This window comes from Phytophthora sojae, assembly GCF_000149755.1.
Source record: "Phytophthora sojae unplaced genomic scaffold PHYSOscaffold_15, whole genome shotgun sequence".
NCBI classification, from domain to species: Eukaryota; Oomycota; class Peronosporomycetes; order Peronosporales; family Peronosporaceae; genus Phytophthora; species Phytophthora sojae.
Genome location: NW_009258129.1, coordinates 467,434 through 481,570, shown reverse-complemented (window position 1 = coordinate 481,570; position 14,137 = coordinate 467,434). Strand labels below are relative to the sequence as shown.

The 14,137-nt window shown below is 57.5% G+C and overlaps 5 protein-coding genes across 5 annotated transcripts; 2 read left to right on the top strand and 3 right to left on the bottom strand.

Annotated features, from left to right (window-relative positions):
• Positions 1-510: 510 nt before the first annotated feature.
• On the top strand, positions 511-1,323 carry PHYSODRAFT_342031 (hypothetical protein; the record flags this gene model as incomplete). Its single annotated transcript, XM_009540394.1, has 1 exon — positions 511-1,323. One exon carries the CDS (start codon positions 511-513, stop codon positions 1,321-1,323), a length of 813 nt encoding a protein of 270 aa, XP_009538689.1.
• Positions 1,324-3,671: 2,348 nt separating this feature from the next.
• Positions 3,672-4,136, bottom strand: PHYSODRAFT_533011 (hypothetical protein; the record flags this gene model as incomplete). Its single annotated transcript, XM_009540393.1, has 3 exons — positions 3,672-3,723; positions 3,805-3,929; positions 3,981-4,136. Coding segments are annotated over 3 exons (333 nt in total), but the record flags the coding sequence as incomplete, so codon positions are not given.
• A 5,048-nt stretch (positions 4,137-9,184) lies between these two features.
• On the top strand, positions 9,185-10,027 carry PHYSODRAFT_566330 (hypothetical protein; the record flags this gene model as incomplete). Its single annotated transcript, XM_009540392.1, has 1 exon — positions 9,185-10,027. One exon carries the CDS (start codon positions 9,185-9,187, stop codon positions 10,025-10,027), a length of 843 nt encoding a protein of 280 aa, XP_009538687.1.
• A 900-nt stretch (positions 10,028-10,927) lies between these two features.
• On the bottom strand, positions 10,928-12,202 carry PHYSODRAFT_342026 (hypothetical protein; the record flags this gene model as incomplete). Its single annotated transcript, XM_009540391.1, has 1 exon — positions 10,928-12,202. One exon carries the CDS (start codon positions 12,200-12,202, stop codon positions 10,928-10,930), a length of 1,275 nt encoding a protein of 424 aa, XP_009538686.1.
• A 990-nt stretch (positions 12,203-13,192) lies between these two features.
• On the bottom strand, positions 13,193-13,671 carry PHYSODRAFT_342024 (hypothetical protein; the record flags this gene model as incomplete). Its single annotated transcript, XM_009540390.1, has 2 exons — positions 13,193-13,345; positions 13,414-13,671. The coding sequence occupies 2 exons, from the start codon at positions 13,669-13,671 to the stop codon at positions 13,193-13,195; spliced, it is 411 nt and encodes a 136-aa protein (XP_009538685.1).
• Between the last annotated feature and the right edge of the window lie 466 nt (positions 13,672-14,137).

Here is a 14,137-nt window from a genome sequence, read left to right as displayed (position 1 = left end):
TCGCTAGTAGATCGGGCTCGTCATCGCTTCGATTTCTCACCTCGCACTTCAAGGTGCACTTCAAACAGGTGGTCGCCATGGGCGGACGTACGTGGCGTGCTGGGCAGTGCGTCCTCCTGCTGGCAGTGCTGACTCACCTGACTCAATCCAGCCCAGCAGGGCCGAGCTGCCAGCCAGGCCCTGCACGCCGGGAAGGAAGACGCGTTGCTCCGACGGCACGAAGCTTGGAGGCAGGGCAAGTGACCGCTTCAGCTGACGTCCATTGTATCTGATTGGTAGAAAGGTAAGCCAATAGGAGGTCAGTGTAGGTACGACTCACCGTAGGTATAGTGAAACCAAGTTAAAATAGATATGCAGATGTAGGGCGGCTGTGGAGGCTTCGCGAAGCTTCCATCCGCCTGAACTGTGGGGGCGGCACTCTTAGTTCCGCATGCCCTCCCCCAAGACAGCACTTCTTCCTGTTAAACTGGTAGCACTTGTTGGTCCCAGCAACCTGACTACAAGAAGCCCATGCCGACGAATGCCCAGCTACGAGCCGAGATCGACCGGCTGAATGAAGCGATGGCAGAGCGCACGCGAGTGCCCACCAATCTGCCCAAGTTCACCGGCAAGCGGGGGGAAGACGTTCGCGAAGGGCTGTTCCAAATCGAAGACGCGAGCGCGCGTCTGCCGGGTATCGCCGGGTCGGCGATGGAAAAGCCGGCCTCAGGATGGTTCCTGCACTGGTCATCGACGACGAGAAGTGAGGAGCACACGTGGGGGATTTTCCGTGAGCATGTGCTCCAACACTTCGAAGCTTCGAACTACCAGGCCGTCTTGCGAGAAAAGCTGCAGCGACTCAAGCAAACGGCGGACATCGAGACCTACAACGGCGAATACTCTGCTCTTATCTTCCGAGTTGAGGGCATGAGTGTACTTGACCAGGTACTAAGCTACGCAAACGGTCTCAAGCCTCGTACCCGTAACTACGTCAAGCTCGAGAACCCAGAGACGCTGAGCGCGGCTATGGATCTGGCGATCAAGTACGAAGTTACGCACTTTGTGGACGACGTGCGCGACCGCCAGTCCCGCCAAGACAAGAGGAAGATCTTCGCCGATCAAGCTCCCAAGCAAGACAAGTCATTCAAAGGGAAACCTTTCCGCGGCAAGGGACGGTTCAAGCCGAGGTCTGACTCCAAGCGTACTGAAGGCCGCACCTGCTATCACTGCAAGAAGCCTGACCACATCAAGGCCAACTGCTTCCTCTGGAAGAAGGAGCAAGAGAAGCAGGGAAACGAGCAACCACGTCAGGGAATGAGGGTCCTGGCGTGGGCGAGAGCGTAACCGGGACACCAAAGATTGAGAATATCAGCTTGAACGTTCTGTGCGAAAACCCTCTGGTCTACAAGTCACGCCCACTGTTCTCCGTAACAGGTGAAATCAGTGTTGGTGACAAGTGTCTCGCGACACGAAGCATGTTGTTGGACTGTGGAGCTACCACGATCTACGTATCCAAGCGTTGGGTCGAGGAGCACCAGCTTCAGACAACCAAGTTCAGCGACAAGAACATTCGTGTCAAGCTGGGAGACAACCAAATTGTCGAGGCGGAGCTTGAAGTTCTGCCGATAGAGATTCTGGTCTCGAGGCTGGACGACGCCTACAAGTGTGTGGCAGTCGTCTACCCGATTCCAGACGAATTCGATTGCATTCTTGGGATACCATTCTTCGAAGACATGCAACCACATATTGACTGGAGAGGTCGACGAATCGAAGGAACGAGAACGAGGACTCTGCACTGGAAGCGAACAGGGAAGACCTGTGTGCCGATCGAGGAAGGCGGACCGGTGATTACCTCCGGGCTTCGGAGATCTGTCGAGACGAAAGGCCTGTCGGCGAAAAGACCCGATTCCTGTCGAGGTGCCGCGCTGGAAACGGATGTGCAGCTCACGGTTGAAGCTGTTGGTGACGCAGTGCAGAAGAAATCCCCAAGTGTTGTCCGCGGACGACATGATGACGCGCAAGCTGGCAAGAGTTCAGCTGGAGACGACGACGTTGCGACGTCTGAGCGCGAGTGTACTGTAGTCGAGGCTGATGGAAGCAGCAGTACCAGGGGTGGAGACAACGCCGTGGAGAAGATATTCACGATGGGAGTTGTCGACGAGAGTGGTATACAGACCAAATACATCACGCGCAAGAAGTTGCGGAAGTTCCTGAGAATCAAGACCAAGACGAGCGACGAGCCTGAGAATTGTTCACGACTACCGGTACTTGAATTCGAATACCGTGCGTCAAAGTATCCCGATGACGAGGAAGGAAGACATCCTTGACACCATGTCCGGTGCGTACTGGTTCTCCACGGTGGACCTGATGTCCGCGTACTACCAAGTGCGCATGCGGGAAGAAGACATCAAGTTTACCGCATTCCAAGCGCCGAACGGTCTCTGGGAGTATCTCGTTCTTCCAATGGGAGTTTGCAACGCGCCAGCAACGATACACAGAGTGACGTCGAAGCTCTTTCGAGACTTGAAGAACACGAAGTCGTTCTACGATGACATCTATGTTTTCACCAAGTCACCGAAGATCGAGGACCATCTGGACGCACTGCGGAAAACACTTGACATCTTGCGTGATAACAAGTTGTACGTCAAGCTGTCCAAGTGTGTCTTCTGCTCCAACGAGATCCCGTGTCTCGGAGATTTCGTAGGGCGAAATGGAGTTCGGATGGATCCAGACAAGGTGCAGACCATCGAGGACTGGCCTGTACCACGGACGCAAGAAGAGCTTCACAGCTTCCTTGGCTCGACAGGTTACGTCCAGCGATTCTGTCCAGAGTACGCATCTCTGACAGCCTCCATGTTTGCGCTCTTGAAGAAGAAGAACAAGCGGAACGCCAAGATTCATCTCAGCGACGAGCAGCTGAAGAACTTCAAGGAGTTGAAGCGGCGACTGTGCAACCCGCCAGTATTGCACTTGCCGGATTTCAGCAGCCCCATGCATCTGCGTACCGACGCAAGCAAGTTTGCTGTCGGTGGAGTCCTTTTTCAAGTGGTGGACGGAGTTAAGCGCCCGATAGCGTACACAAGCCGGAAGATGAAGTCGGCGGAGCTCAACTATCCGACTCAGCAGCAGGAACTACTAGCGATCGTTCATGCTCTGGCAACGTTTCGGATCTACTGCCTGGACAACCCACCCATCGTCGAGACAGATCACAAAAGTCTCGAAGGACTGTTCACCCAGAAGATGGCCAACCGTCGACTCGCTCGCTGGTATGACATCCTTGCGGAATACCAGCCGACGTTCTCGTACCTTCCCGGTGCGAAGAATGGCATCGCAGACGCGTTAAGTCGAAGGTCAGACTTACAACCGGAGACGAAGTTCTTCCACGACTTACGGGTGACCAGCTTCGACGGCACATCCTTCAGCCTCGCGATCAGCGAAGTAACGGGTGACTCGGAGCTGATTACGCGCATCAAGAAAGCTTACAAGAAAGATCGTGATGACCAAGCAATCTTGACAGCAATCAAGCGACGCAAATCCGACTCAAAACCAAAGCGCGAACACCAGCAGCACAAGAAATACCGCTGCTACTCCGAAGCGAACGGGTTACTGTGGTATCAAACGCCTGCAGATGACGCTCCACGGATTGTCGTGCCCAACGATGTGAAATTGCGATAGACAATTATCAGCGAGTGTCACGACACCAACTGCGGAGGCCATCCCGGTGCGGAACGTACGTACTTGACACTGGCGCGCCATTGATACTGGTCAAAGATGTTGAAGTCCATCCAGAAGTTTGTCGCCGACTGCGAGCCTTGTCGGAGGAACAAGCCGCGGTTGACGAAACCTCCTGGATTGCTCGAGCCACTCAGTATTCCAGACGAGCGTTGGAGATCCATCTCCAGGGACTTCATCACTGATCTGCCGCGAACGGAGCGGGGCGTCGACTCTATCTGGGTCGTCGTCGATCGGTTGACCAAGCGGTGTCATTTCGTGCCAACCACCAAGAAGGTGAACGCCGAAGGTGTTGCTCGACTCTTCATCGACAACATCTGGAAGTTACACGGCATGCCGACGAATATCGTCTCCGACCGCGACAGGAAGTTCGTGTCCGCCTTCTGGAAGCATGTCTTCAAGTCCATCGGGACGAAGCTAAGAATGACCGTTGCACATCACGCTCAAGGTGACGGACAAACGGAGCGCATGAACCGAACCTTGGAAGAGTATCTTCGGTGCTTCGTCGGTCCACTTCAAGATGATTGGGACGTCCATCTCGCCAACGCTGAGTTCGCTGTCAACTCAACTGTCAACTCCAGCACGAAGCTTGCGCCGTTCGAAGCCGATCTGGGCTACATTCCGCTGAATCCACTTCAACTTGCATCCGAGCAACTTGAGAGTGTCCCCAAGAGTCGCCGCGGAGCAGAGTTTCACGAGTGACAGGCGGCGATTCTCTTACGCTGTCGCGAAGCGTTAGCTCAGGCCCAAGAACAGATGTGCGACGTCTACGACCGAAACCGTGTTGAGCAGATCTTCGAAGTTGGTGACAGGATATACTTGAGCACGCAGAATCTGAACCCGAAGCACTCCGGCTTGCCCAACTCCACCAAGTTCGGACCCAAGTGGATTGGACCGTACACCGTGGTGCGGAAGATTCATAACCACGCGTACGAGCTCAACATCCAGACTGGCAACAAACTGCATCCCGTCTCCAACACTGCGTCATTGAAGCCGTCCAAGGAGCTGACTCGCTTGTCGAGGCCAAGCGACGTAATCTTAGCGGACGGCAGCATTGGCCAGATCGTCAAGGCATTACGTGGAAAGCGAACGCGAAAACTGCGGATCCAATATCTTGTGGAGTGGGTGGGCGAGGAGAAACAAACCTGGGAACCAGTGGAGAACTTGTCGCAAGTCCCAGATCTCATCGCGGAATTTGAATCTGCAAGGCGAAAGAAGCGTCAAAAACGGTGAAGCAAGATCAGCTGAAGGGGGGCTCAAAGGCCTACATGTATTCCCGTATTACATCCCCTCTTGTTGCAGAACCTGCTGCTTCATGCGCTTCTCCCGCTTTTCTGCGTCTTCGACTTGCGCTTGCCGTGGCGACACTTGTATCCTGGTTGCAGCTCCACTTGCGCCATCCATTTCACGTGCTGAATCCACTGCTGGTAACTCAGAGGAAGAACGTCCACCGGCGGGTTCTTGCGGGCATTGAAATTGTCAAGAGCCAGACGTTGCTTCTCCGGACCACGGTTAACCACGACAAAGCAGTGCCCGACATCATTACGGCCAGCGCTGACGACGTAAACACCGGGTGCTTGTTTGCGGCAAACACCTTGGAGCGTCGTGATGTTGGCACTTGACTCTGGAAGAGCGTTTCGGAGAAGGACGTCGTAGTTCAGTGGCATACTCTTGCGCTGCAGAACCTTGAAGAACTCCGTCACGTCGTCGCGAGACACACCGTACTGGATGGCTTCAGGTCGCGTGTCTTCATACGCATCCCACATCTTCATTGTGACCAGATTCGGCTGTCCGAGATAGTACAAGGCCTAGCGGAAAGCATCCATGAAACAAGTACCAGCCTCCGACGCGGAATCACGCTCCGATTCCAATAACAGAAGGTGCGCTTGTCTCCCGATTCCTTCCAAGCGTCCACCATCCTCATCATGTAGCGCGTCGACGGTTTGTCGAGCTGCTCCATCCAGACCCAGCTTAGCTGTAGCGGATTGCCTTCCCATTCCACCAAGTAGCAACGGTGCGGAGCCTTGCCCTTGACATCCAAGGCACGGACGATGTCAACCTCAGTGTTGTCAACTCCTGGAGGCGCGTAGGTGGAGAAAAACCACCAGCCAAAGCAACAACCTCACGCGCCGCCGCCGCCTGCGTCGCCAGCGCCGGGGACGCCGAGCCCGAATCTGGAGAGCCAAGACCGGGAGAGCGACTGGTGAGCTCTAATTCTTCCCACACACGCACCATCTCTTCGTCAAGACCGGAGTCAGCATCGCTATCTTCACCAGCAGCGGCCACAACATCGACAATCTGCGCGAGCGCGGCGGCGCATTCAGAGTCTGCCGGCGCGGCCGGCAGAGGCGACGCAGACGGCGGAGCCTCAACATCATGATCAGCCGTCGCTGGAGGCGAGGCAGAACGCGCGGAAGCAGGAGACTGCATTCCGGCAGCAGTAGAAACCGCTAGCGACACAACTATCAGCCCAAGGAACCAATCCAAGCCTCCAACAACCAGGCCGAGGCGAAGGAGAAGCGAGGTCGGACTAATTCCTCAGGCGACAGCCGGAAGCGTCGCGGTTCTCTGTCTTTTTCGGGAATGACAAGTCGGAAGGGCGCGCAGCCAGAGAAGGGGTGAGTTTATCTGATTGGTAGAAAGGTAAGCCAATAGGAGGTCAGTGTAGGTACGGCTCACCGTAGGTATAGTGAAACCAAGTTAAAATAGATATGCAGATGTAGGGCGGCTGTGGAGGCTTCGCGAAGCTTCCATCCGCCTGAACTGTGGGGGCGGCACTCTTAGTTCCGCACGCCCTCCCCCAAGACAGCACTTCTTCCTGTTAAATCCATGTTTTATGGGACGGACACTGTTCAGCGTTTACTTGTTAGCTGTGGCAACGCGCCCGTAACCTCCCGGTCGTTCGAAGTCGAAGGGTGCAATGCCCCCAAGCACCGAGTTGGGAGACCCGCTGGCACCGACGCTCGCGTCATTGTGAGCAATGGCTGACTCACCTGGCAGGTGCTGGTCTGTAGAATGTAGAGCACGCGAAAGTCGGTGGCGCGCAATAGCATCTTGGCCAGACTGGCGCCACTTCAGGTTAGAGCACCGCGTCAACGGCATAAGGGCCAAAACGATCGCCGGCGCTAATTTATAAGCAAATGCCGTAGTTGTTTCGTATGCATGCATTTCTACTGTAGCGTTTGTAGAGCAGAAGTTCTACCCGCACCATTCAGCTTTCGGTTCCCAACCAGATTCGTTGCTCACGAAACAACTACGGCATTTGCTTATAAATTAGCGCCGGCGATCGTTTTGGCCCTTATGCCGTTGACGCGGTGCTCTAACCTGAAGTGGCGCCAGTCTGGCCAAGATGCTATTGCGCGCCGCCGACTTTCGCGTGCTCTACATTCTACAGACCAGCACCTGCCAGGTGAGTCAGCCATTGCTCACAATGACGCGAGCGTCGGTGCCAGCGGGTCTCCCAACTCGGTGCTTGGGGGCATTGCACCCTTCGACTTCGAACGACCGGGAGGTTACGGGCGCGTTGCCACAGCTAACAAGTAAACGCTGAACAGTGTCCGTCCCATAAAACATGGACGTCAGCTGAAGCGGTCACTTGCCCTGCCTCCAAGCTTCGTGCCGTCGGAGCAACGCGTCTTCCTTCCCGGCGTGCAGGGCCTGGCTGGCAGCTCGGCCCTGCTGGGCTGGATTGAGTCAGGTGAGTCAGCACTGCCAGCAGGGGGACGCACTGCCCAGCACGCCACGTACGTCCGCCCATGGCGACCACCTGTTTGAAGTGCACCTTGAAGTGCGAGGTGAGAAATCGAAGCGATGACGAGCCCGATCTACTAGCGAGATAGAAGCGTGCGGGGCTGCTGCTGCTGCTTGGGTCGAAACGACCCGGTGGAGCTCAACTCCGGTGCCTGCGTCGAACACTAGCGGCCCCGATCCGCAGATCGCCGGCTCCGGGACTTCGAGATATGTGCATCAATTGCCGGTGTCTCGCCGCAGCCAGCACATTGGCCACTGGTGCCAGCCCCCGCTCTGGCCCACGAGGCTCCGCAAAGTTTGAGTCCGAAAAATTCTGTCTGCCCCTGATTCTGCCCGTCCGTGTTGAAGCCGCACAGGCAATAGGCGAACGTTCTGGCCTCCTTCAGCAGCGATACCACCAAGAGCTCCGGCGGGGAGGAGCTCCTTCGCTCGCTGGCCAGCAGCAACTCAGCTCGTCCGCAGGACACAGGTATGCGCGCAGATCGTAGAAACGGCGTGAGCTCCTCGGCGCGCGCTTCATGGCCAGCTCAGTTGACACGCAATTCAGCAAAAACGCGTCTGCTTGTCGCGGAGAACTCAGTATCTTCAGCTTGGCCAACAAACACGCGCCAGTGAAGTGGAGACCGTAGCCTGCCCGGCTCGGGTCCCCGCACTGTGGACAGCTGCACCGATCGATCGCATCGAACAACCCCGCCGCCGCCGCCACAGTCGATGATCATGGCTACATCATGGCTACGCGCCGTCGCCGTAGCTGCCACCTCAACGCCGCCGCGCGCGGGAATCAGCATCAGCTAGCTGATGCCACCTGGCCGCGCGCTGTCGTGCGAGGGAGGGATGCGGAGCGCTCGCTTGCTCTCTTCAAGACGGTCCGCTCTGGCACTGCCTGGCTGCCTGCCTGGCAGGTTAAGCGAGCCCGCCACCCACTCATTCATGCGGCGGCCCCGCTCTTGGTCGCTCCGGCCGGCTGGGCCGCTTCAACGATGCCCGCAAGCCCCGTCCAGACTCCAGACTCCAGAGCTTGCTGCTTCTTGCTCCTGTTGCCTTGCCTTGCTGACTCGGCCGCCACGTCCGACTAAGATCGCGGCGCAAATCTGCAAACGATGCCGGTCGGCGGTCTCCCGTGCCATGATGCCGGCCGTCCCACTCGACGCAGCAGAGACTCTGCAGAGTTGAGGCCCGGCATTTCCGAGGGGGCCCTCGCCTCGCGCGCTTGAAGGTAGCAGCTAGCTCTCTGCAGAGCAGCGGCCAAGGGGCTTATCATTTAGCCTGCCTTGTCGTGCATGAATAGCGTGGTGCTGCCTCCGCCGACCGACCAGGGTGTACCCGTAGCAGCATACGTGCGGCCCGCGCAGCTCGCCTCGGTCGAGGCCACGACAGCCAGCGCTCGCTACAGTATCGGGCAGCGCCAGCGCCCCGTATGACCCGCTGCTTATCGGATGGTGCCCCGCCGCCTATGCGCATCCCACTCGTTGAAGTGGCAGCCGGCGCCGCACCGAGAGTCCTGTCTGTTGCCGCCGCGCGCTCGGTCTCTTTTCGCTGCCATTCTCCAATCTGCCCCGCCTCGACCAAGCGCAGACCACTGTACAACGCACCTTCACAGCCCATGTGCATGCTCTGCGGCCTCGACGTCCCCGGCCTCGAAAAGCTGCCGCCCGTCCTCAGCCTCGATGCAGCAGCAGTGAAGCCGCGCGAGGTGGCGCCCTTCCTGCGCAGCCTGCGCCGCATGCTCGAGACCGAGAGCGCCGACATCCTGCGCTGGACGCCCAACGGCCGCGCCTTCGAGATCCTCGATATGGAGCGCATGATGGACGAGGTGCTGCCCAAGTACTTCAAGCACCGCAAGTACACGAGCTTCCAGCGCCAGCTCAACTACTTCAGCTTCAAGAAGTGGACCAAGTCCAAGGCCGTCGTCTGCACCTTCTCGAACGACTGCTTCCTGCGCGACCGCCCCGACCTCGCGTGGCGCATTACGCGCAAGAAGTCGGTGCACTCCAGCAGCTGCAAGAGCGGCGGCTCCACGCCGCGCAAGCCGCGCCCAGCCCCAGTGCCAGTGGCGACTCCACTGGCCAAGACCACCGTGAAGCTTGAGCCGTTGAAGCTCGAGCCCGTGAAGCTCGAGCCGCAGCCGTTCCAGCTTCAGCCGTTCCCGAGCAAGAGCTCGTGGAAGAGAGACATCGCCATCCGCGTGCCCCGCGCGCCCAGCGCCATGCTCGTCGGCGGCCCGTACGGCAGCGGCCGCCCGTTCCCGTCGCCCACCGACATGGACATGATGCTCCTGGAGAACGACGTGGAGCCGCAGAGGTATTCCCAGTCCGCCAACAGCTTCGTCTCGCCGCCGCTGAGCGAGCAGGAGGTGGACTCACTCGAGTGGATCGACAACTTTCTCCCGTCGCTCGACGCCCCGGCCCCTCGACAAGAGGAGCCGCTGTTCTCGGGCAACACTGTGAACGTGAGCGCCGGCGCGTTGCTGCGCCAGGCGCCGCACTACCTGTTCCCGTCGCTGCAGTCGCCGTCAGGAGGCGACTACGCCTGCCTGGCCTCCATGCAGGCAGCTAGCTACTTATAGGATTGTGAGTGATGTACTGTAGCAACTGAGTTCGTCGAGTCCTGCATAGAGCCCTCGTTTTATTTAGCCCCCGATTTGCATTTAACGGGGCTCGTGGCGGTCAAAAGATCGCGCGCCGGCCCAGGCTGAAGTTTGCGCCTTGTTTACAGCGGCTGCCTGGGATGCAACGTAAGGATGTGCCCTCCGGTCAGCCAGTGGTCCCGAGGAAGGCTTCAACGTCCCCGGCGCCGTCGGGAAGCCAGCCGCAAACAGGGGCGCGCCACGACTTGCACGACAATACCACCACGGCGGCCACCGTCGAGGTGACCATGGCCCATGGTGGCCATGTGCCGCGGAGGCTTCGCGGGGGGCAGCGTTTAGCTCCACACTTCCCCTTTGGCTGCGCGATCTAGGGCGCATCCCTGCATAAAAGTGTAGGCTGTCAGGAGCTCTTCTCTCTGTCACACGCGCGCTGATTTACTCGCGACGAGGAGCTCGGCCAGCACGCGGAAGCGCTCAAGCCCCGGGCTCCAGGACTCGATGCCGCCAACACACCAGCAGCTGGCCGCGTCGGGCCGACCCCACTCACTTCAAGTGGGCGGCTGAATCCGGCCGCGTTGCAGCCGCCGCATCAGCCCCTCCCATCCCATCAAGGCGCGGCTTCCCTGTCAAGGATCTCAGCGGCGAAGTCAAACGTGAGGGCCACGGGTTGCGGCAGCGTTCCTCTTGATCGCTGGTCAGCAAGAGGGACAACTTCAGGACGCTCGGGTTGTGTGGGTAAGTACGCCCAGAGTGAACAGCTACAATTGATAAACATTAAACTAACCTTTGGTTCCAAATGGATACGTCAAGCTAGCTAGCACCCGCTGCCGCCTGCGATCCGCAGACAGCTCGTGGACTCGAAGAGACTCAAGATGTTGGTCATGAGCGTCCAGGCCAGAGGTAGCAGATCGTCACGACGCCCCAGAACTTGCTCTTGCGGTTCTCGCGCTGCATCTCGTGGATCACGTCCTTCTGCTTGGGCAGGTACAGTACGAAGGCCATGGACACCAGGTTGAACGCGTACGCGATGAGGTACGCCAACGTGACCTGAGACCGCACGTGGTGGTTGTCCTGCTCGATAAACGTGCGGCCAATGTCGAAGTATCCGTCCACAGACTTGGTGATCACAGTGGCGAAGGGCGATCCAACGGACTGCGTCGTGACCGCAAGGCCCAGCAGCGTGGCCTCGAACCCCTTTTGGTTCTCGATCTCGATCATGAAGAGCTGTGCCACATAGTCACCGGCCGCAAACGGCACTTCGGCCACGAGCGGCACGCCCAGCCAGAACCACTGGCTGCGGTAGACGTCCCAGATCGTGAGCAGTGTTGGGATGGCGTCGATGAATACGACGCAGACCTCGCACACGATGATGATATGGCGCCAGTTCCAGTGGAGGCCGCGCGTCTTGACCAAGTACGTGCCGCTGATCGTCAAAAAGGCCGTGAGCATGCTCGCGATGCCCGAGTTGAGCGGCTCAACCTTGGCCCAGTCGCTCTGGATCGCGCTGGACGAAGTCACGGTGATGGTCGAGAAGACGGTGTAGAAGAAGCGGTAGGCGGCGTAGCGGTAGATCACGCGCTCCTGGAAGAGGTTGTACAGGAAGGGCAGAACCGGCATCTCCGCGCGCTCGCCCTTGACCTCTTGGACGCAGTACCAGGAGAACGGGATCGTGAGGAACGACATCGCCGGGCACACCCACATGATGGCGTTGAAGCCCATGGTCCACGAGTAGGTGCCGCCGTAGGCTTCACTGTTGAGACCGATGCCCGTCATGAACGACGAGATGACCATGAAGATGTAGTGAACGACAATGACGTCGCCCATTGCCGTACCGCGAGTAGCTTCCGGCTCACGTTGCGAGACGTCCATCAGGGCTCCGTTGAAGCCGCTGTACGCCATCACCGTGCCGAAGTTCGCGATCATCATCAAAATGATGAGCTTGATGCCGCGGTTTGGAGCGTCCGTGTTGAGCGTCGCGAGCTGCTCCGGCGTCATGTCAACCGTGGCGATGTCGGACAGCGATGGATCAGTATAATACGGCTCCCCCAGTGGCAGCGCGGCCATGAGCAGGCACGAGATGAACGACAATGACCAGCCGATGATCATGTACGGCCGCCGACGGTAGCCGAAGATTGGGACTGTGTCGGTCAGCATGCCCGTGAACAGACGAAGTGCGCGTGGGAAGGTCACCAATGCAGTCGCCGTCGCCACTATATGTACTCTACTAAGTATGTTCCCTGTGATAGGTTCGCGTAGAGCCCGAGACCTGCAATAATGCTGTAAATATCGAGAAGAGGAGGGTGTTTGGTGAAGCGTTACTGAAGCATGAGCGGAACGGTGCTTTTATCGTGTATTATGACGAGACCAACTACAACCTGTACTGTAAGCGGACGCAAGGCCGCGCTCCTGTCGGACAACGCGCTATCGTCAAGCTCCCTCCCTCTAAGGGGGCTAACTTACAGGTGCAGTGCGCAGTTTCCCCCGAAGTCGGCCTCGTGCACTACGCCACGCGTCGTGGCAGCAACAAGATGGAGGTCAATGCCGAGTTTGTGGACGAGGTATACGACGCGGTCAAGGCCCGCGACGTGTATCGCGACCACTTTCTCGGCAAGACCATCGTCATCGTCCTGGACAACGCGCCTGCCCACTGCCAGACGGAGGACCTCGTCCAACAGCGGGCGGATCTGGAGTTGCTACGCCTAGGGCCGTACTCGCCTATGTGTAACCCGATCGAAGGTACGGTTAGCTTATCTTTTGGTGCGATATACTTAGAGGTACTGAGGCGATACAATGTATTGTTGTGCAGGTTGCTTTAGCGTTTTAAAAGCTCGCATCAAGGCGTATCTGGGATTGAGCCACGATGAGATGATCAACGTGCCGCACGGCCAGAAGACGGAGCGTAGGATGCGACTGCTTGAGAAAGCCGCGGAGCACTGCATGCCTTGCATTGACATGCGCCTTGTTAACAAGATGGCGCGACACTGTGCGCTGTCTGTCGCCGCTGCTATTCGTAGCGAGCCCATGGAGCATGGAACTTAGATGTTTGCTGTGGACTAAATCCACATTGGTCTGTACTAATCCTCGAAAATAATTTTTTGAAAAAAATATTTTTCGTATTTACGGGACTCTCGGCTTTGCCTTGCACTACTGCCAACTTGGATTGGCAAAGGTGTAGTTGGTCTCGTCATAATACACGATAAAAGCACCGTTCCGCTCATGCTTCAGCAACGCTTCACCAAACACCCTCCTCTTCTCGATATTTACAGCATTATTGCAGGTCTCGGGCTCTACGCGAACCTATCACAGGGAACATACTTAGTAGAGTACAGTAGAGTCGTGCTCAAATGTAAGTAATTATTTAACACCGAGTACAGGACTCCGCTGACGGTTCCGTAGACGATGCCGACAGCAGCGATATGCGTGAGCATACCGAGGTTCTCCCAGCTGTAGGCGGACACGGAGCCGTTCGCTGGGCGAAGACTGCCATCCTCCAGCTGGACCGGATCGACCGGAGACTTGACCTCTGCGTAGCTCGTCGGGTGCGACAGCGTATCGTCGAGTTTGAGCCGGGGAAGACTTTCGATGGAGACGCGGTCTGTCAGGTGAAGGTGAGACTGCGCCATGGCGGCTCGGGAGGAAATTGAGAAGTACTGTCATGGCGACTGGAAAGATCTGCTCGACAGCGCTGTGAACGAACTGAGCGGTGCGCCTTGGCAATAATTGAGGCGGGCGTTCAGTGTGTCAGCACTCTCACCATCCAAGGTGATCCCTTTGGGCCAAGCACGTGCAGTAACCGAGTTGGCTTTCGTCATGCTGCAAGTTGATCGAGCGCCCAATCAAGTGCAGTCAATTGTGGTGGTCATGTATTGCGAATTTCATCGTGCACAAATTGAACTGAGGTCTGCGTCCGCCAACTTTAAGGTTGGCTGTGCGCGATGTTTATCTCATCAAGGAGAAGACTACAGTACACGAGTTTTTGGTTGCCATTTCTGGTGCAGCAGATAGCACGCCGGTAATTCAGTGCATCTAAGTCGCAGTGTCTGAGATAGCATTTGTTGTCGAAGTGAGCTAGCTCTGTTGAGTCACCAT